Source organism: Brienomyrus brachyistius, unplaced genomic scaffold, assembly GCF_023856365.1.
Source record: "Brienomyrus brachyistius isolate T26 unplaced genomic scaffold, BBRACH_0.4 scaffold55, whole genome shotgun sequence".
NCBI classification, from domain to species: Eukaryota; Metazoa; Chordata; class Actinopteri; order Osteoglossiformes; family Mormyridae; genus Brienomyrus; species Brienomyrus brachyistius.
In genome coordinates this window covers 1,426,334-1,449,178 of record NW_026042330.1, presented here as the reverse complement: position 1 = coordinate 1,449,178, position 22,845 = coordinate 1,426,334, and the positions used below count along the sequence as shown (strand labels likewise).

The following is a 22,845-nucleotide window of genomic DNA, read 5'->3' as shown; positions in this document are numbered from 1 at the left end:
TCGAACATTCATTTCACAGCAGCTGTGGTACAGGAGGGTCTTCTTTAGCAAACATTTTACAAATGCGATTCTGATCATACAGTAGGGGCGACATGGTGATGCAGTGGTTAGCATTGTTGCCTCACACCTCTGGGACCCAGGTTCGAGTGTCCGCCTGGGTCACATGTGTGCGGAGTTTACATGTTCTCCGCATGTCTTTGTGGGGTTTCCTCCAGATACTCTGGTTTCCCCACACAGTCCAAAAACATGCTGAGGCTAATTGGACTTGCTAAATTGCCCGTAGGTGTGCATGTGTGAGTGAATGGTGTGTGAGTCTGCCCTGCGATGGGCTGTCCCCCCATCCTGGGTTGTTCCCTGCCTCGTGCCCATTGCTTCCGGGATAGGCTCTGGACCCCCCGCGACCCAGTAGAATAAGCGGTTTGGAAAAAGGATGGATGGATTCTGATCATGTAAATACATTCTCATGCATCTCCTCGCAACCATCATAAGATAAGATAGATCTTCATTGTCACTTTCACAGAAACAGTGAAAAACAGTTAAGCAGCTCTCTGTTTAGCAGCATAAGTTAAAGTAATAAATAATAAATAAGAACAACACACAAAAGTAGACAGCCATCCTATTACAGAATGAGTGTCTGAGTACAATGTGCACAATATGTCAGTCCACGGTAGAGTGTGCTTAATGACCTGCCCTAAGCATAGAGTTGCGTAGAAGACAGTCATTCAGGGGAGTTGATACTGTTCCATAGAAACAATCATTTGGGGGGCGGGGGAGCAGTCCTTGCTCTGATTGACCTGTAGCATCTGCCAGAGGGGAGGAGGGAGAAAAGGTAGTGTCCAGGGTGTGAGGAGTCTTTGATGATTTTACTGGTTCCTCGGTGGAGAATGCCAGTGTAAATATCCTTGAGGGGGGGTAGTGCCATTCTGATTACCCGCTCTGCTGCCCTTACCACTTGCTGCAGGTTCATCATGTCTTCAGTACAGCTACTGAACCACACTGTGCAGCCATAGGTCAGGAGGCTCTCAATGGTAGAGCGGTAAAAATTGATCAGCAGCTTTTGGGGGAGGTGGGCCTGACGCATCTTCCTGAGGAAGTACAATCTTTGTTGTGCTTTCCTCACCTGGTGAGAGATTTAGTGGACCAGGTGAGGTCGGCGGACATGTGGACCCCTAGAAACTTGAAGATCTCCACCCTCTCTACATTTACCCCGTCGATATAGAGGGCAGATTGCTCAGCCCGCTTGGTTCTCCTGAAGTCCACTTTCATCTCCTTTCTGGCTCCTTTCAGTTTCTGGCTGACTTTTACCCAAACACGTTGCCTCACATTCAAATATAACATCTGGATGACACATGATTACTAAACCAAAACACACTGAAGCCTTAAAAAAAATAAAATCATGAATAGAGGCAGATGTCAGAACACCGATTTTGTCCAGTGCATATTATATATGGCAAAGCTCTTTATACCCACCCACAGATGGGACCACTGTCACCTCGAGGCCAGAGGCATTTGTACTATGAATGCCTTCATTATACAGCATAGTTGGTGGTTCAGCCATAGCTATCAAAAAAATGATAATGATTTCTGACTTCTTTAACACATTCTGAAAAAGTCACCAGCTTGTGTTGTATGTTTGTGGGTGTTTAGTCAGTCTTCATTTACCTCAGATAACTCAGATAATTACTTTTTAATTTGACCATTACCTAGGGATTTCTTTCCCCACAGCTCTGTTTATTGCCCCTAGCAATGTTATCTGAGTATCAAAAAACTGGACTCCATATTGTGCATCACAGATTTTTACTTAAAAAATCAGTGTGTGTGTGGGGGGGTGATTCACTTGGCAACAAAATCACAGTACAGACTATATTTTCTTTTAGTTTTTGAAATGACCCATGGCATTAACTAATGTGCATTTAACGTGTTCTACTAATAATTGCATATTCATGTAACCCTGGCATGTGCTGCTTCCTGCTCAATAACTCCAGGACAGGACAGGCTAGGCACAGGACGCTTGTCGGGGTATTCTGTGTTGGTCTGGGATGTTGGTGATGTCACGTGGTATGGCAAAGGAAGTGCAGGTCCAGGTGGCATTAACAGTGGTGACAGTCTGATGTCAGGTGTTCTGACCCAGGAGGAAGTGCAATATGATGGGAGAGGCGCATGATAGTGAATACATTATGAATGTGAATGTGATTTAAAAAAATCTTTAAAAAATCTTTAAAAACTTTTTTACTTTAATAAAAAATAGCAAAGCAAAAACACCAAAAAACTTTGGACTGTATTCAAAATTTTTCATAACTTTCCAATACATATAAGTATGAGTTGGTGATTCCTCTCCCTTCACAGACATGAAAGAGAAGCTTGCTTTTATGTGCAACAGTTTACAATAGTCATTCAACTTTTCCATGTTGGCTCCATAAAACATGGGCAAATACAACAAAATAATAACAAGGAACATTTAACCAGTTACTGGCTTAGTTATACTTATTTGCCCCAAAATAATTTGCTCCTAATGAACTTTAACATAGAAGGCACCGCGATTTGTTGAGATATACAGGGGTGTAGGTTTTATTTTAACACTGGGGGATATGGTTGTATCGGGGTCAGAGGTGTGATGTCACGTCGCCTTGTAAGGTGATTCTGTAGTCGTGCTATATACAGTTTTTGTAAACTATTGCTGTTATAATTCCAACATATAAAGCAAAATTTTGCATTTTACTGTCATTCATCCTCACTGAAATGGTAGTGTAAGTGCGTTAAGTCCCGCATTATATATGCTGAATTTGCGGGAATTATTAAAATTATGCAGAAAAAGATTCTGCCAGCAGTGTCAGGCCATTTATTGTGAAAAAAATGACCTCACCTCATTGTCCACCATGATGCCCCTGTCACTCTCACAAACATATTCTAACTTTCCAGAAAGAAACACATCACATATAAAATAGTGCCAAGAAGATCTTCTCCTAGAGATCCATAGAAATAAATACTAGAGCTAATTGAGTAACTTATTTTATGGCATGTTCCAAATAAATGCCAAATCTGGTCCCATTTTTGGACTGTCTTCTTACTCATTCTTATGACATAACAGCAAACACAGTGGGACGAGACTTGTAACTGATGCAAACGCTTTCCAAATCGCTTATCCTATCCATGCAAACTCTGCACACATGTGACCCAGGTGGAGACTTGAACCTAGGTCCCAGAGATGTGAGGCAACAGTGCTAACCACTGCACCACCATGCCTCCCCCAGTTTTATATCATTAAAAACATAAACAATATACTAGGTATTTATGTATTGGGGAGGTTACAACAGTTGTACTCATTCAGTGCTGTTTAGGATACAGACAATTGTGATGAAACCCCTTACAAGGATCACAGTTATAGTGACCAACAGCTTATATGGATCAAACAGCTTGGGACAGAATCATTCCTGTACAAGTCAGGTCAGGTCAGGTCAGGTTGGGGAACATGTGCTGATGCAGCACGTTGCCACACGCACCACACAACAAAACTCTGTGGGATCCTGGATGGCAACCCCCCAGGCAGACATACAGTCCAGTTCCACACTCCAGAAATGACCTTCTGTCTGCGCCGCCAGGTGTTATCTGGGCATCCCCTTGGCCTTATCCAGCCACTCATTACCTCAGCATTGAAGATCCGGTGAGCCACATCACCTACAGAGTGGTGTGTCACCTGCTCACAGATTCATCTAACAAATGCCTCCTTATCTGCCCTCAGTGCCCTCACAGATGTCCTCCTCAGTTCCTGGTACAGACTGGAGTTGGCATGAAGTCGTTCGCTGTGACTCCTCTTGATAATACCCAGGATGCCCTGTGATATGAAACACCTCCTTCTGGGAAGACTGGCAACACCAACACAACCCTTGGCAACCTTCCGGGTCTTATTACAGAAGGTCTCCCACATAACATTAGCGGCATTAGTTACACTACATGCAAACTCATCAGAAACAGCTGGATCTAGGAGTCTAGGCAAGTCCAGCCTCATTTTCCTAGTAGATAGTAGCCTACTGGATCTAAGCTAAATCTCCAAGTCTGTGGTCAGAATTGAATGGTGCAGCTCATGACATAGGAAGCAGGATCCAACAACCCGCAGCCTCTGACCTTTCACAAATTCAAGGAACATGGAGCCATTCTCAACCCAGTCTCCGGACCCATGGAGCCCGACACAATCCTCATATGCAGGCCTGTCAGTACTAGGAGTCACATTGAAGTCACCCATGACCAGAGGCGTGTCACCTCGTGAGCACCCATCAACCACCAAGTTAAGTTTAGTGAGGCATTACGTTCGAAGCATACACTGAGACAACAGACAAGACACACAAAGAGTGCCTTAGCCTGAACCTCATAATATACTCGTTTAAAGAAGTAACATCAGACACCATCCGGAGGAGCCAATCCGCTACAGCAACAGCTACTCCTTCAGTATGGCAGCCATCAGACTAAGCAGACTAAAAGTAGGTATAAGCACCTACAGAGATCTGGCTATTCACCGGTTCGCATACCTCAGAGAATGCCGGCAACAAAATGTGAACTTTACGAAGCTCCCTCGACAGCAGTGGGAGATGGTCATCTTGCTGGAGAGAGAAGACGTTCCACGCACCAGCGTTTGATTTGATTTGAAACTAGAATGTCTATTAATGTGTTTGTTTACCAAAAAGGTAGTAGTTGACCAAACGGAGCCAATTATATATTGACGAGAATGTCATAATAATAATAATAATAATAATAATAATAATAATGTCACAAAATGGCAATCCTAAGATTTATTTTCATAGGCTCCACAAAAAAGGAAAAAACGGATAAGAAATAAGAGAATCCCTAGTATGCAAAATAGTGGTTTAACCGTAGTTCTCAGCAGCTAATAATGTTCGCCCATTCAAACTGGAAAAGTGGGAAAATGGCTCAAAAACACATGAATTGTAAAGTGTAGAATATGTGTATGTTATAACATCTGTTGTTAACATGTATTCATGCATAGAATACAACTCCCTGCCAGAGCAGGAGCTGAGAATAAACTGTTTTAATGGAGGGTAGAGGTTCTTCAAATAATATCTGTAAGAAGAAATACTTCTACACCTATGGAGAAATATATAATTTTGAAAACTGCTAAACATATTACATGTAATCAAAAATCTTTTAAATGAACCAACCAACCTTCCACCTGGCTAATTACAAACCATGCTTCAACATATGGATGACTCAATTTCATTCCCTTAAAAATTAGATGAGGCAGGAGCTATATTTTACTTTAATTCCTAAACACAGACACAAAAGAAAACTTGCTTTTGTGCACAATAGCTAAACACAGGCAGGTTCATGATAAAAGTCTTGCCTTCTTGTGGTCTGGAAGAATAATGACCCTGAAAACATTACTAACACCAGTTTTGACCTAAATAAATAATACGAAATCAATAAAGCAAAATAATCCAACTCAGTATTCTACGTTAATAAATCAGATTTTACTGATGCTAAGATGTTAGAAATGATGATTCTGAATTCATTTAATTATATCCGGTGCACGCTTTATTAATTGGGCCAGTCGCACCATGAACTTTAATACGGTGCAATCAGTGAATCTTACCATCCCTAACGCACAAACATACCTGTCAGACACAATTTATTGTTCTGTATCGCTCACTGTGGACTCTGAATGGCCCAGAACCACCCCCAGGGTTGCCAACTCACACGCATCTGGTGTGACATATGCTTTCTGACTCACACTCACGCAAGAAATCTTACAGCCAATCTATATCATTCCATTATAAAACTAAAAGATCACATGATCGCTTAGATCACAAGATGCAGGCCTTCTATCTATACCCAGAATAAAGAATGTTACTTTTGGGGGAACAGCATTTGCTCATAAAGCACCACAGTTATGGAATTAACTTCCTATTAGTGTTCGCAACTCAGAGACAATCTCTGCTTTTAAGTAAAGGTTTAAGATGTACCTCTTTAGCCAGTCTTTTGGATAGTTAAATCCCCTTTTCTAAGGTGAATGAGAAATCTGGAGGTTCATAGTAATTTGAGATTAAAGGTGAAAGGGGGGATTGGTGCTGTTGTCCTGCCACACCAATGGTTTAACTAACTATACTATGCATTGTCACACAGACACATACAGACACTCATTGTAATTTTCTTCTGAGATCAAATACTATTGCTACCAGTTTTGACTGTACATACAGAAGCTCCAGTTAGCTGACAAAAAAAAACTGCCAATGAAAACAAAATGTAAACTTTATTTTAGAATATTCAGAAAATCATTTTATGTCCCACAGCTTGAGAACCGCTGATCTGTACTCTTGGGAGGTTTGATCCATAGGATCCCAACTCAGATATACGCTGCTTGTACGACAACTTCTACACCCTCCCTTGCCATCCTCTACTGCCACCTAACACTACTGCTTCAATTTTGGAGAGATCTGTCTTAAGTATATGCATGTATTTTCATACAAAAATGTTCTTGCTAAATGGATAGAGGACTCATCGAAGATTAAATTCAGTAAACAGAATAATAAGATCCGTACCACGCAGTTTAGCCAGAGGGATTTAAAATCTACCTCAGCAATTGGACAGAATCATCCAGGAAGAAAAGAGAAGGTGGTGTATGCTTTCTCAGAAACAGATCATGGTGCACAAACATGGAAGTACTTTCACAGAACTGCACTCCGGACCTCTGATTAAGTGCCAGCCATTCTATTTGCCCAGAGAGCACAGTGCTGTGTTCATGATGGCAATTTACATCCCACCACAGAGTAACAGACAGCGTGCTGTGGACAAACTCTACCATGTCATCACCAGCTATGAGAATGCACATCCAGATGGACTGTTTATTGTTTCTGGTGACTTTAAGAAGGTAATTTGAGAACCGTTTACCCTACATACCACCAGCACATCTCCTGCCCCACTCGTGGTGCTAGAGATCCGTCACAAGATTTGAGCTGGCAAACTCAGATCCACCAGCGCGAGCTCCACAGCACTGCATGATGTCGGTTTAAACGTCTCTGTTGTGGATGTGAAAAGGAGATTTAACAGGATCATCACATGCAAGGCTGCTGGACTGGATGGAATTTCAGGTTGTGTTTTAAAAATATGCAGTGAGCAATTGTCTGCTGTCTTCACAGACATATTTAACACTTCTCCCTTGCAAAAGTTTTACGATCCCACTACACTTGCCCACTTACTATTTGCTGCAATGTGATGGCAAGAAGCCTAAATAATACAGACATGTCCTGAAAAGCATGCTTTAAGCATTAAAATATGGGGGACAATGTATACCTGTAACTTTAATGATGTGTAATAATGTGTATTTATTAATCATTGCACTGTGTCCATTCACTGCCAGTTGGGCTATTGAGCTTGAAGTGCACGCACAAACACTGAAATATATTATGTTGAAAGATCTTACAGCCGGAAAACTGCATATAAAGCTAGCTTCACCAAGGTATTGCAGTAAAGTTGTCAGGGTCAGCACCCATCTGTTCAGAGTCTATTGTGACTTCTGCTCCTCGTTTCGCCTTTGATCTGATGACCTGGTAATTATTGTGCATATGGCATATAACTGCTGTAAATTTTAGTTTGCGGTATAAAGAAGGTGAGTATTTACATGGTTACTGTCCTCTTTGCGGTTGCACAATCAGAGGGGAGGCTGAGCTCGTCTGCTACACCTCATCTCTCCCTGTGCTTGCAGCTGAGCTACACAGAATTGGCAATTTTGATAAAAAAATTATTGGAATCATACAGAAATGACATTATCAGATCACTGGAAAAATCACATTATCATCATTATTATTATTTGTGTCAGACTATGCCTTATGGGATGCTACTGGGAAGGTCAGGTTTCGCGTGTTTCCTGTAGCTGCTGAATCACTCAAAAACTGATTCATCCTTTATTTCATTGGTTTTAAGTGGTGCAGGTTGAGAGTTCAGAATGGTGATGGGGTCATGAGAGAAAGCCTACTGGTGCGGGATCTAAGGTTCCTGTAGCGCCACCCTGATGGGAGCAGGGTAAACAGTACATGGCTGGGGTGCGAGGCATCATATTCTGCAGATCAGCAATGTGTGGCAGTATGATTTCGATGATGTGCCACTTATGTGCCAACTGAGACCCAGCTGCCTCTCAGCACCAGTTTCAGCACCTGCATGGCATCATTGATACAGAGCAGAGTGGACACCTTCCTCATCAACATGAGTGGTGGAAGTTCAGCCAGGTCACAAGGCAGATTCATTGGACTATACAAGTACAATCCAATATCATGGTGGCAACTTCCAAAGATAAGTAACTTTTGTTTTATTGTCCTAAATAGACTACTATACTGAGAGTTACGCTTTTTGTACAAGAAAAGGAGCATAATATTCCTGATAGACAATCAAATCCATTGTCCAGGGTTTGAATCAACTAGCAGGGAAGTGATGGCAATCAAGTTTGCATATCTCTAAACACACTGGAAACGATAGAGGCATACAGAAGTATGAACCAGGGAGTTCTGGATCTGTTTTGTCCAGGGGAGATATGGACTCCAGATAGCCTGTTTGGAGAACAAGTATTGTTTCTGAAATCACTGAGGGGGAGATATACGTATGTTAGAGAGTGCAGCTTAAACAGCACCTTGGCCAGTCCGCAGATAACACATGCTGCACCCTCTCATTTACACAGCTTCATATTCCAAAATACTGCCACAAATTAAGCAACAGGGCTTTTGGAAATGCATGGTTACTTTCTAAGCATTATTTTTTATTTATTTCAAAACAAATTAATGGCAAATCTTTGTCCACGAGCTCCATTTCAACTAGTATTCCAAAGATTTACAATACGCAGCAGACATCATATTTGTCAATATACTGCAGTTCCCATATATGTTTTGCTTATGTTTAAGGTGATGGTGGGTATCCCCAATAGCCATGGCTAAAGCCTCTTGTTAACAACCGAACGACTGGAGCTCAGCAAAAGTACAAATGCTCGCACATTTTGACTAGGAGTGCAGGACTTGCAAAATCAGTAGCCCAATGTCCTGATGGGTTACCTGAAATTACACTCCAAGTGAAAACATATTTCCTCCTTTATGCTCTATTTGAATGAAAAAAAAAACCATCAAAAAATAATCATGATTTTTGGTCCGCAGAGACGTGTATGTCTGCGTGTGGGCAATGAGTCTTCTTGCTTACATATGATATTTGGCAAACACAATTGGAGCAGTTGCTGTCATCCCCAGTAAAGGACTGTAGTTCTTGCTTCATTGTTAGACTGCTTTTCCACTGTACCAGGTACCGCACCTTTGGTACTTCAAATAAGTACTCAACAAGCGCTGCCTCCAACAAAGTTGTCAGATAGCTTTGCTTTATCTGACTATACATGCCTTATTTGTATTTGCATATCTGCGTATACGCAGCATTACACTTCATGGTTTATTTTACGATGTTGCCCAATTTGTACCACTTTGTTTCAGTCCCAACTTGATCCTGTTAATTCATCTTGTTCAATTTCTGCACTGTTTGTGAGCGATGTTCCCCAGCTCAAAATGGGATACATGAAAAAAAAAAACGCCTGTGAATGTTACAATTTTCCATCCATCCATCAATCCATCTATTTTCGAAACCGCTTATCCTACTGGGTCGCGGGGGGTCCGGAGCCTATCCCGGAAGCAATGGGCATGAGGCAGGGAACAACCCAGGATGGGGGGCCAACCCATCGCAGGGCACACTCACACACCATTGACTCACACATGCACACCACAGGCAATTTAGCAACTCCAATTAGCCTTAGCATGTTTTTGGACTGTGGGGGGAAACCGGAGCACCCGGAGGAAACCCCACGACGACATGGAGAGAACATGCAAACTCCACACACGTGACCCAGGCAGAGACTCGAACCCGGCTCCCAGAGGTGTGAGGCAACAGTGCTAACCACTGTACATCGATGCCGCCCCCCTGTTACAATTTTAGCAAAGTGTTTAGATTTTAGTTTTTCTCCAATGATTTTTTTTGTTTAAATGTGTGTAAATTATTGTTTAAATGTTATTTCTAATAATACATTTGTTTATTTGGCAAAAATTTATATTTAAAAAAAAAAATGGGCTAGAACCAAAGTCATCATTTTTATAACATTTTTATGGGAAAATTCCCACTTCCAATTCATTTAAAATGAATTGGCTCATAAAGCCGAGAACTACCTCATTCAATCATTGACTGATTAGTATTAACAGGACAAAAGTGTGTCAAGAAAACATTCCGCATGCCATTAAACCACAACCACCAGCCTGACCTGCAGACACAAGGTAGGTTGGGTCTATAGATTTATGCCAGTGAAGCCAAATTCGACCATCTGTGTGCCTCAGCAGAAATCAAGATTCCTCCTCGCCCCCTTCAGCATCCCCTCTAAGCCTTGCAGTCCCAAGGGTCGCTCCGACCTCGTGGGCACCTGTTGCCCCTGTGGCTTCCACCTTTCACCTGCTGGGGTTCCCTCCAGCTCCCTGGTGCCTCCCACCCTCTGCTTCCTTCCTCCTTGGTTTTGTGCCCCCTGTGTTTGCTCCCTGTCCCTCAGTGCCTTTGGTCCCTTTGTGCCTCCTGTTGGTTTGTCCCCTGGTGTTGTCCCCTTTAGTGTTCCCAGGTCCTGCGTTTCCTTTTCTGGTGCCCCTATGTTTGCATTCCCCGTGGTTTGTCATTGTCCGAGTTGTTATCCTTGTGCCTGTTCTGTGTCCGTGCTGTTCTTCATGCCTCGTTAATGTTCTCTTTTTTTTTGTTTCATTGTGTCCCCGGTCTCATTCTTCACTCCCCTTAGGCATGCCCAGAGTGCGCTTTTTTTGGGGGGGGTCCGGTCCTGCCCCACTCGTCTGATCCTCCTGAGTGCCACGCCCCCTTGTACACCTCGAGTGGAATCCCAGTGTGATCAGTTTCTTGTTGCTGTCATTAGTTAAATGTATTTAAGCCTGCGTTAGGTATGTTTTCTCCAGTCCGGTCATTGACATCGGTCCTTTTGTTTAATCTTTGTTTGTGGATGTATTCTCCCTTGTTAAAGCCCTCATTTCCCCAACTCCCTGGACTTCTGCTCCTCTGTTCCCGCTCTGCCCCCGCAAGTCTCAACACCTTGATAAGTTGATATTTGCAATTTCACTTTGCTTTGCTGATATGCATTATTAAATTCAGTTAGCAGGGCAAAACACGTGCTACTGTATTGGTATATCATTGAAGCAATAAGCATTGAAGTAGTGGTGAAGGGACAGCTCAGTAGTGACATGTTTTAAAAGATGAGATATTGTGGATAAACAAGGTAAAAGGGTGCAGCCCTACTAATAACTATTCGACTGTTAATGGTTGCTAATTAATGCAACAGTTGTTGCAACTTCCATATGTGGAAAAGATGTGTATTGTTAACCCGATCAGCCAATCAAGTAGAATAATTGGCAGAGAAGAGAACCACTCTCTACTCTGTACTTTTTGGGTTACATATCATCAGCCAGTCAGAGGTATGTATTATCTGGGAAGGGTGAGATGATTCTTGGGCGAGAGGGGGTTCACATGAGAATCCTGGGCGGGGGGGGGGTGTATTCCCCCCCCCCCCAAAAAAAACTCCCTGCTTCTGCTGCACCCATCCATCCATCCATTTTCCAAACCGCTTATCCTACTGGGTCGCGGGAGGTCTGGAGCCTATCCTGGAAGCAATGGGCACGAGGCTGGGAACAACCCAGGATGGGGGGCCAGCCCATCGCAGGGCACACTCACACACCATTCACTCTCACATGCATTCCTACGGGCAATTTAGCAAGTCCAATTAGACTCAGCATGTTTTTAGACTGTGGGGGGAAACCGGAGTACCCGGAGGAAACCCCACAACAACATGGGGAGAACATGCAAACTCCACACACATGTGACCCAGGCGGAGATTCGAACCCTGGTCCCAGAGGTGTGAGGCAACAGTGCTAACCACTGCACCACCATGCCGCCCCCTGCTTCTGCTGCACTTCTGCTGAAATACCACAAAAAAGTGATATACATTAAAACAGACCTGCATATTTAAAACTTAGCAGAAGGAAACAGGGTGCAGTGCAGATATAGAACAGCACAGAGTAGCTTTGAAATTTCCCATTGTGGTCCAACACAGATGACAAGAACCAAGCCCAAATGTGTCAGCATACAAGAGAGCTATATCAGAGCCCTGAGACCTATGAATAAGATTTAAAAGCTTGACAATTGCAGCAAGGCAGTGAGAGGGACTAGAATGGGTCACCAAAGGGGTAAGGTGATTGGGGGGAGCAGTGTTTAACTGCAGGCTTTGTTGGGCTTTACGGCTGGAGGCTAGCATTGTTCCTGCAGCCGTACAGCCTCTGCCCTTGTTTTTCTCTCGATTTGGCCGCCAAGCACAGCAGGAGGAGTGAGTATAGGGGTCACGTAGGGTTTGGGGGAGATGACACAGCCTGCTGGATGCTGAAACAGATATATGGTACCTTGGGGCCCTCATCCTCCACCATGGCCACTTCTACCACTTTGGGCTCCGGCCATGAAAAGTCCTAAAGCTGTGAACTCGGTTCTGCTCTGGGTTATGTCATCCCTCTAATCACCCGTGACCCACTTCTCAGCTTGAGAACATCATGTGGAAACATGAAAAGCAAACAAGAGTTTGGAAGCCGGGTGCAGCTGTAATGCATACTTCAGAACATATAAAACAGCTATAGTTTGCAGTTCCTCATTTGCAGTTATTTTTATTTTCTGATAAAACTTGTGTCTGAAAGAGACCAGTAAATTATCTGCATTCACTAAGTTTAGGCTAGAATAAAAAATTTTTCAGACCACATACAATTTTTGTGCTGTTTTCACTATCAGTGTCCATCAGACTTTTGTGCGTGGCCCCCTCCCCTTTGTTGTCATGCTCTCATGGAGCTATAATATGTAGAAGAAAAATCATGGGGATGCAAAAAGGATCCAACAGGCAGTAAGAAGCAGAGCAGGTGCACTTTGCTGCATTTGGAGGATCTCCCTTTCCGGAGTACTGACAGATGTGTCTAAGTTTGGTTTCAGTTTTGGTAATTAACTAGGATATTTAACCTGTAGTTGGTTGCCTCAGTGTGAGGAATTAACAAATGTCTGCTTACTGACTGTCTCACATCCTTGCTTTTCCCCAAATGATTTATTCAACTTCCATGTAGTTTAACAAGTATGTTTTTCACATTACCCTGCCTGTTGAGCGTCTGCCCTGACCCCCATCTTGCTGCGAGTGTTTCTCCCATTACCCTGACCACTGAGCATCAGCCTCGAACCCCTGTCTCACTGCGAGTGAGTTTCTTTCATTACCCTGCCCGCTGTGCGTCTGCCCCAACCCCCATCTCACCATGAGTGTGTACCCATTCTCCATTGTTTGCATGTGTGCCTGTCTAACGCCTCAGCCCCAAAAGACGCTTGGAGGGAAGAAATGTGCATGTTTCATGACCAGATCAAAACAACTGAAAACTTCAAGAACTTCAGTGGATCCAAAGAGAACAAAAATTTGGGAAAATTCAGAACAAAAAATAAATATGAATAAATATCACACTAAGGCTTAAGTAAATACAGCCATTTGGGACTAGTGTTAGTATAGTTTAAATTTTCTAAATTGTTAGCATTTTTTTAATTAAATTTCATTTAAATTAAATTTAAATTCCACTTTAGTTTTTGTTTTCAGTGTTTAATTTTTATTTTAGAGATATTTTCCTATTTAGTTTTCATTTGGTTTAGTTCCAGTTTAAGTTCTAGTAATTATATTTTTAGTCTAGACCTGGTACAGCTCTTTTATGTGTTTGATCTTTAGTGAATTGTGCATGATAACAATTTACACTATGTATCCTCAAAATGGGCAAAACACGTTTCAGGTATTATTAATGGTAATTAAAACTAAACATATCATCATTTTAGTATAATAGTTACAGTAACAAAGTATTTGATGTTTGTTTTTATTTTATTTAAGTTACTTTCACAAACAATATTTCTAGTTTTTTCTTAGTTTTTTATTTTATTTCCATATTAGGTTGGAAATTCAAATTTTAAAATGGCAGTTTTTCATGCACTCAACTTTTTATCTTGTGATACATTGTAAGAAAGTATTCCTAACAATTTTCAATCATAGTTTTATTGATGTTGCTCAACAAGATAAAAGTCTATAACTGTGAATTATCAAATACAGATGCTCCTGTACTTACGAATGAAATACGATCCGAACGGCCGTTTGTAACTTGAAATGTTTTTCTGTTGTTATTCAACATCATTTTAAGGGTATACGCATGGACAGGAAACGGGAGCCCAATAAAGACAATTTGGACTTACAGTCCTCTTTCTTCGTATGTCTGAAAGTTCGTAAGTTGAAAGTTCGTAAGTAGAGGAGGGTCTGTATACTAAATTACAGCTAAAATGGCTACAGTAACAGCAGCATGGAGTAGTTTAGTCATCCACTCTTGGTAATACCCAGTAATCTCTCAGGTCATTCATTTGATTATCAGAAAAAATGTGCTAATCATCTTTTTTGCAGTTTAGCATCAAGGGTGCACTCTACTATATTTCTTAATATTTGGTCAATTTAACTAAAAAAAATCAAGAATCATAAAATTTGACCAAATTAAATTTGAAAATATATGAAACTTAAATATGTGACAAAAGTCGCATGGCTGCTAGCTGAATTTTTTAATGGTAATGATATTTTTCATGGCCTATTTTTAATTTAAATGAACCAAATGTGAGGGGCATGGTGTTGCGGTGGTCACCACTGTTGCCTCACATTTCTGGGACCCAGGATTTTAGTCTCACACTCACACTGCCATGGCTCCATGTGTGTGAATTTTCCATGTTTTTCCCATGTCATCATGGGGTTTCCTCCCCTCACAGTCCAAAAACATGCTGAGGTTAAGTCGAGTTACCAAACTGCCCATAGGTGTGCTTGGGTGAGTGAATGGTGTGTGAGTGTGCCCTGAAATATGTTGGCATCATGGGTTGTTGCTTGCTTTACACCCATAGGCTCTAGTCGTGCCACAACCCTGAATAGCATAAGCAGTTACAGAAAATGGACCTGCTTACAAGCTAGAGCCACCAGGCCAGCTCCTCTAGTGAGGACTGCACTGCGACAGAAATACAGCCGCAGAGAGGTGGCAAAAAATAGGGCGCACCAGAATGGCAGTTTGGGGCTGCCTGCTACTGAACTCTCCTTAGAGGACGATGAATCCCAGCAGCTGACAAACAACGTGACCCAAGATCCAAGGTACAGCAACAGACACAGCAGCAGCACTGCATCCGGCCGGGAAAGCCAGATCCTATCCCACATGTTCCTGCACATGCATGTCACATGTCTCACAGTGGGAAAATAAATCCTCACAAATAGGGCACAGATATTTTTGGAGCGGAAGATTAGTGTGGTTACCGGGTGCACACTGTGCCTATGAAGGCAGTCTGAGTAGACATACATGAGGAATGTCCTGCATCTGCACCAGCTGCCTGGGTTAGTCTGGGTTAGTCTGCCATCTTCATAGCAGATATGTGCTTCCAGGTGCCAAAAATGATTGTTAATTGTGGTAATGTGTGTCAGAATTGCCCCAAGCAGAAGTATGTGATGCAGTGACTGGGCATTTCAGGGTTGCAAATAAAGAGAGAAAATGTGAAAAGACGGGAAGAAAAAAAAAACTCAGCCATATGCATTGAGGAAAACAAAATAAACCATTATGGGAATCAGGACTAGCATCTGGGTCTGCCTCGATTTACTAGGTGCAAGGCACAGCAGAACACCAATTTTTACATCCACTGAACAACAAGTGACAGGAGGAACGAATCAACAGGAATAGCCACGATCACCTGACCGTCCCCCTGAGACAGCCACACCCGTCAACCCTCCAAATACATTACCCACTTAAATAGCTATTTTAGGTATCTCTCAGTTTCTTAAAGGTACAGCAGCAGATTGCTCATGATATTAGGACCAGCAATATTTTGTGTACTGATCATTTCAGAATGAAAGCTGTACCAGGATACACAGGGTATGGAGGATGTAAGAATGGCAGTTCCTGCAGTGGGAACACCACCAGTAATGCCCCAGACAATTCAGCTACAGCAATGAAACCCTCCCTAGCAGCAACTGCTGCTCTCCCTGTGTATTGGCCACTTACTGATCAGGCAAGGGTAGGCCCCACGAAGACACAGTTTCCAGGAGTTACACTTCTGGATATAAGATAAAATAATCATGCACTATAAATACCTTCATATTGCATTATCATGGCTTATACTCACCATTATGAATCATTATGCGGGTATCTGTAGTCATAAATGAGAGCTTGATAAAGCATTCATAATGCATAATACACATGGCTATAATGTGTGATGCCTTTTTAATAATAATAATAATAATAAAATAATAATAATAATAATATTAATAGCAGGGGGCTGCATGGTGGTGCAGTGGTTAGCACTGTTGCCTCACACCTCTGGGACCCGGGTTCGAGTTTCTGCCTGGGTTACATGTGTAGAGTTTGCATGTTCTCCCCATGTCGTCATGGGGTTTCCTCCGGTTTCCCTCCACAGTCCAAAAACATGCTGAGGCTAATTGGAGTTGCTAAATTGCCCGTAGGTGTGTGTGTGAGAGTGAATGGTGTGACAGTCTGCCCTGCGATGGGCTGGCCCCCCATCCTGGGTTGTTCCCAGCCTCGTGCCCATTGCTTCGGACCCGCTGCGACCCAGTAAGATAAGCGGTTTGGAAAATGGATGGATGGATGGGATTATATTTATTTGTGTAAGCCAAATACTATGTATTTGCTTTGGAGCAAATGATGATGTAGGAAAGAAAACACTACAGCTAATTTGCTGTAGTTAGTAAAGGAGATGTGGTTTGGAAAATGGATGGATGGATAATAATACCAATCAATCCTTCATTGTCCCTTTGGGGAAATTCTTTTTATGCTTCCCTCAACATGCTCTTTGTAGAGCTGTGAAGGGCAGGCACCTGTTGAGGTGTCCACGGAGCTGGGGGGGTTAAGGGCCAAGGAGCAGTAGATGTGCTAAGGCTGGGTTTGAACTGATGACCTTGTGATGACAGGCACATAGGCTTAACCCACAGAGGCACACACTGCCCCCATTATAAATAGCATTGTAAGCCGTGCTTATAATACTGTATGAATGCATTATAAATTATTATGATTATTAAATTATTATAATGCATCTATAATGCATTATGATGACTGCTCATCAAGTAAAGTGTTACCGAGAAAAATTCTGCACTTTCATTAATCTGACACCATCTTTATCAATCAGTCATCAGTCAGCCTATTGCAATTGTGTCCAGCTAACAGCAAATTACCCAGAGCACAACGTAACTGCATTCAAAAGTAACAACAAATATTGCCTACAGTTGTCTGCTATTAGTGTATTGTCATTTCTAGCTAAAAGTAATAGACAATGGACAAACACTTGAAAACACTTATCTTAGCAAAGGCAAAAAACAGCTCATTGAAAGCTCATTGAGGACCATAGTATGAAATTGCTCTTTAGTGACAACAACGTGGATAGTTTTTGGTTAAGCACAGCTGAATATCCAATCATCTCAGACAGAGCAGTTGCAATATTCATCCTCTTTTCTACTACCTACTTGTGCAAGCTAAGCATTTCAAGCTTTCCGTTTATCAAAAGCAAAAAGAGAGAGAAACTGAGAACCATGGAAGAAGAGCTCCAGGTTTGCCTCTCATCAGTACCAGCCAGAATCCCTTCATTATATGTAACCAATCAAGCCCATGTTTCACATTAAAAGTAAGTAGCCTATAATTCAATGCCCAATAAGCAGCAAAACCTACTAGAGTGGTATAAACACTGTGAAAATATGTGGAGAAAACACAATTAAACAAACATGCAAAAGTTCAACACTAACCTTAGCCTAAGGGGCGGAGGCATAAGCTATCCTAGGCTACAACCTCTGGCCATGGCAAAAGATCGAATGGTTAAACCTTTAAAATTTTACCAATTAGCCCACTGGTGCAATACCCCCTTTCCCGATCAGTGAATTTTACTGACAGCACTCCCACCCTCATCGTAATCAGCAAGATTTACTGCTAGCACCTCGTGACTTGATTAGCATATTAGTGATGTTCCATCATTTGTAATTCCCTCTTATTTCTCTTGTATATAGCTCAGGTGGCCCACATAGGGGGTGCCCTACTCATGTCAGTCTAGTGCCCTATGGCCACCTCTGTGAGCAAAATAAGCACTTTCCTTATGCGTGGCACAAAGAATTAAATCTTTTTTAAATTAAATTACTGACTTATTCTGGTGAAAAGGAGGTACATGGATGTGTGCTACATCTTTTTAAGAAGAGGCCACATTACTCTGAAGCCACCTCCACGGAGGAAATACAGACTTTTCCAATGGTGCCAGTTCTTTAGCCTCTAATAGAACAGCAAAAAGTCTAGTTTAGGCAGACATGATTCAGTCTGACTTATTATTTTTAATGAGGTGTTTTTTTACTTGTAAATTAACATAAATCACTTTTTACAATTCTGAAATGTGGCAATATTTATTTACTTGACAAAAAGTAAAAAGGAACTGCATAACAAATGTGTCCTCATTAAATCATTCCTTTGTACGTTTCGTCAGAATGGAAAGAGCGTAGCAGCTATTACAACGGGGTACCGCTCCGGAGCCATGAGGTCAGCGCCTTTTACGTACACATGCTGCTAGTCTGCGCGGCAGAACATCATGTATCATTGCATCCCAGTGCTCACTATGGATAGAAAATAATGTGTTACATTTTTAGGTGTCTATGAACTGCCATAAGCTGCCCCTACAAATATGTCCCAGATTAGAATAGTGTATTTAGGTAGACTAACAGCAGAGGCCTAATCTCTCTTATCATAGGAACATCTGCGTGGGGGCACCGAAAGGACCAGTCCACTTAGTCAGCTTCCCCCCAGTCTGGCAGCTGTTCTACGACTACTTTCAAATCTAAGAAAGCAGGTATATGCTTAAAACCAACATCCACCATCAGGCCCATGTCTGCTCAATACTCAGACCCTGTTAAACTGGCCCTTTTTAATTCAGACTCCTCGCTCAGTTAACGAAGCTGTTGGTGTATTCCAACTTAATAGCAGTATTCAGAGAGTGGTGAAACAAAACAGAGGATAAATTTGCAGCAGTGACACAAAACATCACTGAACTTCATCTTGGAACATGCGGCTGTGTTTTCTCAGAATCCTCCAGATTATTTCTCTATCCATCACTGGTGACTTAGATAGACATAGAACCCTCATAATTACCAAAAGGGAATTAAAAGCATAAAACAAACAGGAAGCCATCTATAGCAGTCTTGTGGGGTTTGCAGCATGTTTCTATTAAACTTATGTTTTCTATTCAGACCAGCCTGGCCCCAGTGGACAGTCCACCAGCAGCTGATAGGTTAAGTTCTTCCTTCAGCAGCATCACACAAGTAAGGCAGGCAGATGTGGGACAAAGAGGCCAGAGCTGTACGCAGAGAAAACTGTCAAGGGCTGCTGCTGCCAAAATTAGAGTCCCTCTTTAATGTGTTTTTCCAATCTGGGAGATCTCTGGAGCGACGAGACGGGGCCATGAGCTCTCCAATGCGCCTGTAATCCCTCCAGCTCCCAGCGGCCAGCCAGCATCATCATAGAGAGGAATCCGTCAGGATCTATCTAGGACAATGATGTGCTTCGCCAGCGCCAGATAAAGCTGTAGCATTCACCAATGTTCTCACAAGAGGATCAGCTTTGATGCTGATACTGAAGTCCGATGTGGACGTAGCCCATGTTCTTTAATAGGCAGCGAATCTGTGTCCTCTTTCTTGAGTCAGGTTCAAATCAGAGATGAATGATTACAAACTAGGATAGAAGTTTGCCCACTCCTAGGCTCTCTGTGCTCTTTGTTGTGAACTTGTTAGCTAGCCATTTTTATGGTAACACCTCAGATATCACTGACTTCATTAAGAGCCAAAACAACACATCTCGATGGAAAACAGGTAAGGGCCACAGCATGGCTACTAGGGATGTGGAAGGGATGTTCTTCTCTGTTCTGTTTATGTGGGACTAGAAGGAATTTTAGATAACTCCACCATCTGAAAGACCCCTTCCATCAACCCTGTGGTAGACCTCACTATGCTGGATCCTGACAGGTAGGATTCGTATGTCATATGGGAACTGCTTGGAACTTGGAGACGGATTGGGAGGAGGGGCTTCCTGCTGTTATTCTGAACCACGACACTGCAGAGACAACTGCATGCTGCAGATCTCACTGTCACTGGGCAAAGTTTGCATATGGAAGGCTGTCCTACCACAAGGGACATAGCCTACTAGATTCTGGAATAGATTTTGATGTACCCAAATGCCAAAACAAAAAAACACGACTCAAAAATGCACATCCTAATTTTCCAGGTATGAGCTCTCAGATACTGTAAACACCCGCAGACACACATGCATAAGTACACACACATTTCTTGTAAGAGCTGGGCACCATGCAGCAGACACACCACTTTTGGAGGCAAAGCAATTGTGTCTTCCTGTATGGCTAAAATGCAAACAAAACACACTCAGTCCTGTGAGGCAGAAAAGTTTATATATATAAAAGAAACTTTTCTTATGTTCTTATGTTATTTCAAAGCAAATCCCATCCCATTTATTATCTGTCCTCTGCTGTAAAATATCAATCTTGCCAGAGTTTAAATTGACTGGATTACCTCATCTGAAAGCCATAGAATTCAGTCAGGACATGACTTGGGCTTCTAAAGTCATTCCTGTCCGTATCAAGATCCAACTGAATGAGACTGTTAAAACCATCACACATCCTATCCCCACCCCCACAGCCTGACCCCATTTCCAATCGAATTCTGCGGGAAACATTTCCAGGCCAGGTGGGGCTACCCGGGAATGATCAACACCACAAAGCTCTCTTTGAACAGTATGTATGAACCCACCTAGAAGCACAACACTCCGCAAAAATAAATGCTTCATAAGTATTCAAGATTAAAAGTAGAAATTGTGTAAGAAGTGGAAAATGCAACAATTAACTGATACTTACTATTTATTTCATGCATCGTATAAAGAGCAGATACTTAGTGCATAGTTGCAGAGCTCTGGCAGATATATCATGACTGCATGTAGATGCTAGCATGCAAAGTGATGGCCCAGCCCAGAGATCCCCATTCTGCATCCAGGAGTTTTTACCTGTCTGCTCCCGAGCCCAAACTCTCCCCAACTCTGCTTGAGAGAAACAGAGTAGCAGAACAGCACAAAGACCCATGTTCAGGAGCCAGGTTCTGCCCTCTTCTTCCTTCACTTCTCAAAGTCAGAGGTTACTTGTGGTACCCCACCCTCTCTTCCACTCTCTGTCTTTGTTCTGCTTTATTTTTCTTCTTCTTCTTATTTTTCAGTGATGTTCTGTTTTTTCCATGGCAATGCAAGACTTTAGGAACAGCTGATGTGGCAATGAGGCTGAAATGAAAGTCGCTCCCCTCTCATTTCGCAGCTTTTGTCTCGTCCCACTTACTTTGGTCCTCTCTCTCTCTCTCTCAGCTTCTGCCACACACTCTCTCTCTTCGAGTCTTCCTCTCTCTTTCTCCAGGGTCTTTGGTGCCGTGCTGTAGAATCGAATGAAAGCTGAGACTAGCTGACATAGATATTATTTATATATTTCTGCTCTTTTTCCCCCACAACTTCTCCTTTTGTAGTAAGGAGATGATATGGTGCCCCCCTGTGGATATGAAGTTACAAAGGGAATTCAAAGTTAACATCAGGCTAAGCGCTGAATGCTGTCTGAACAATGTGGCAGGGATATAATTAGTACCAAATGTTATAAAGAGATGGATGACAACGATCTATAATTAACAAAACATTTACTTTTAATGCGTGGAAACTGCAGCACAATCAGTTTTTTTTTTTTTACCTTTTTTGGAGCTGAGATGTACTAGGGCATCCTAAGCAAATCTGTTTTTGTGGCGGCAGGTTGACACGTGAATATGGGGGGGGTAGGTTTCTGAGCTATAGGGGACAGCCCCACGGGGCTAAATTGCCCCATTTACCCCCAAAGTGCCCCACTTATCCCTTGCTGATTCAGTTTTCCAGCTCACACATGCAGTCATTTGTCTGTATACAGGCATAATTTCAGAAGAAGGAAAGTATAAACAGTTTGGAAGCAAACATCAAAACCCCTTAAGCAACAGTTGGGCTGGATGTTAACTGACATCAACAATGAACAAATAAATGTCTTTCCAGCATCAGATGTTGAACAATTCAGCCATTTTTTCTTAAGCCAATCTGTATTTCCAAAGTGAAACAATTTTCAGTTCTTGAAGTTGCATACATGATCATTTCTGAATTAACCATAACGATTTATAGTGGTGGTGATTTTCAATCAGTTTTGAACATATTTAAATGATTAGAGGGGTAACAAAGGGTAACAAGGCAGGCATAAACACTTTAATAAGAATCAATAGATGAAAAAAGAGAAAAAATCTGCATGTCTGCCATAGTCACATCACTACAGACTGGAGTTCAAACAGTAAATAGAGTTTTAAATGTAATTTACATTAACATCAGTGTTTTTGACCTTAATTATCAGAGCGTAAACAGTTTATGGCTCTCAACACAACAAAGGTACAAAGAAACAATATCCATAACCAGCATACACAATCCAAGACAAAGTGAAACTGAGAGGTGACGTTCACTGAGGGGAGGGCAATTAATGGTGAAGCTTACTAGAAAACCACATTGGCTTTTACCAGCACTGTATCCACACAACTGAAAGTCTTTACTGGGCCTTATTGCTTAAAGCACCATCTTGTGTGTGCACCTATAGACACAAAGCACTGCTTGTAAATAATAGATACAGAAA

The 22,845-nt window shown here is 42.1% G+C and overlaps 1 protein-coding gene across 2 annotated transcripts in view; it reads right to left on the bottom strand.

Annotated features, from left to right (window-relative positions):
* plxdc1 (plexin domain containing 1) overlaps positions 1–21,627 on the bottom strand; it is a 68,144-nt gene extending 46,517 nt beyond the window's left edge. Inside the window, exon 1 of one of the 2 annotated variants that reach the window (XM_049001068.1) lies at positions 21,180–21,627. In XM_049001068.1, the coding sequence (XP_048857025.1) occupies positions 21,180–21,255 (76 nt within the window). In that variant the 5' untranslated portion in view covers positions 21,256–21,627. The remainder of the gene's footprint in view (positions 1–21,179) is intronic. The other variant, XM_049001066.1, reaches the window with a different exon arrangement.
* Positions 21,628–22,845: the final 1,218 nt, after the last annotated feature.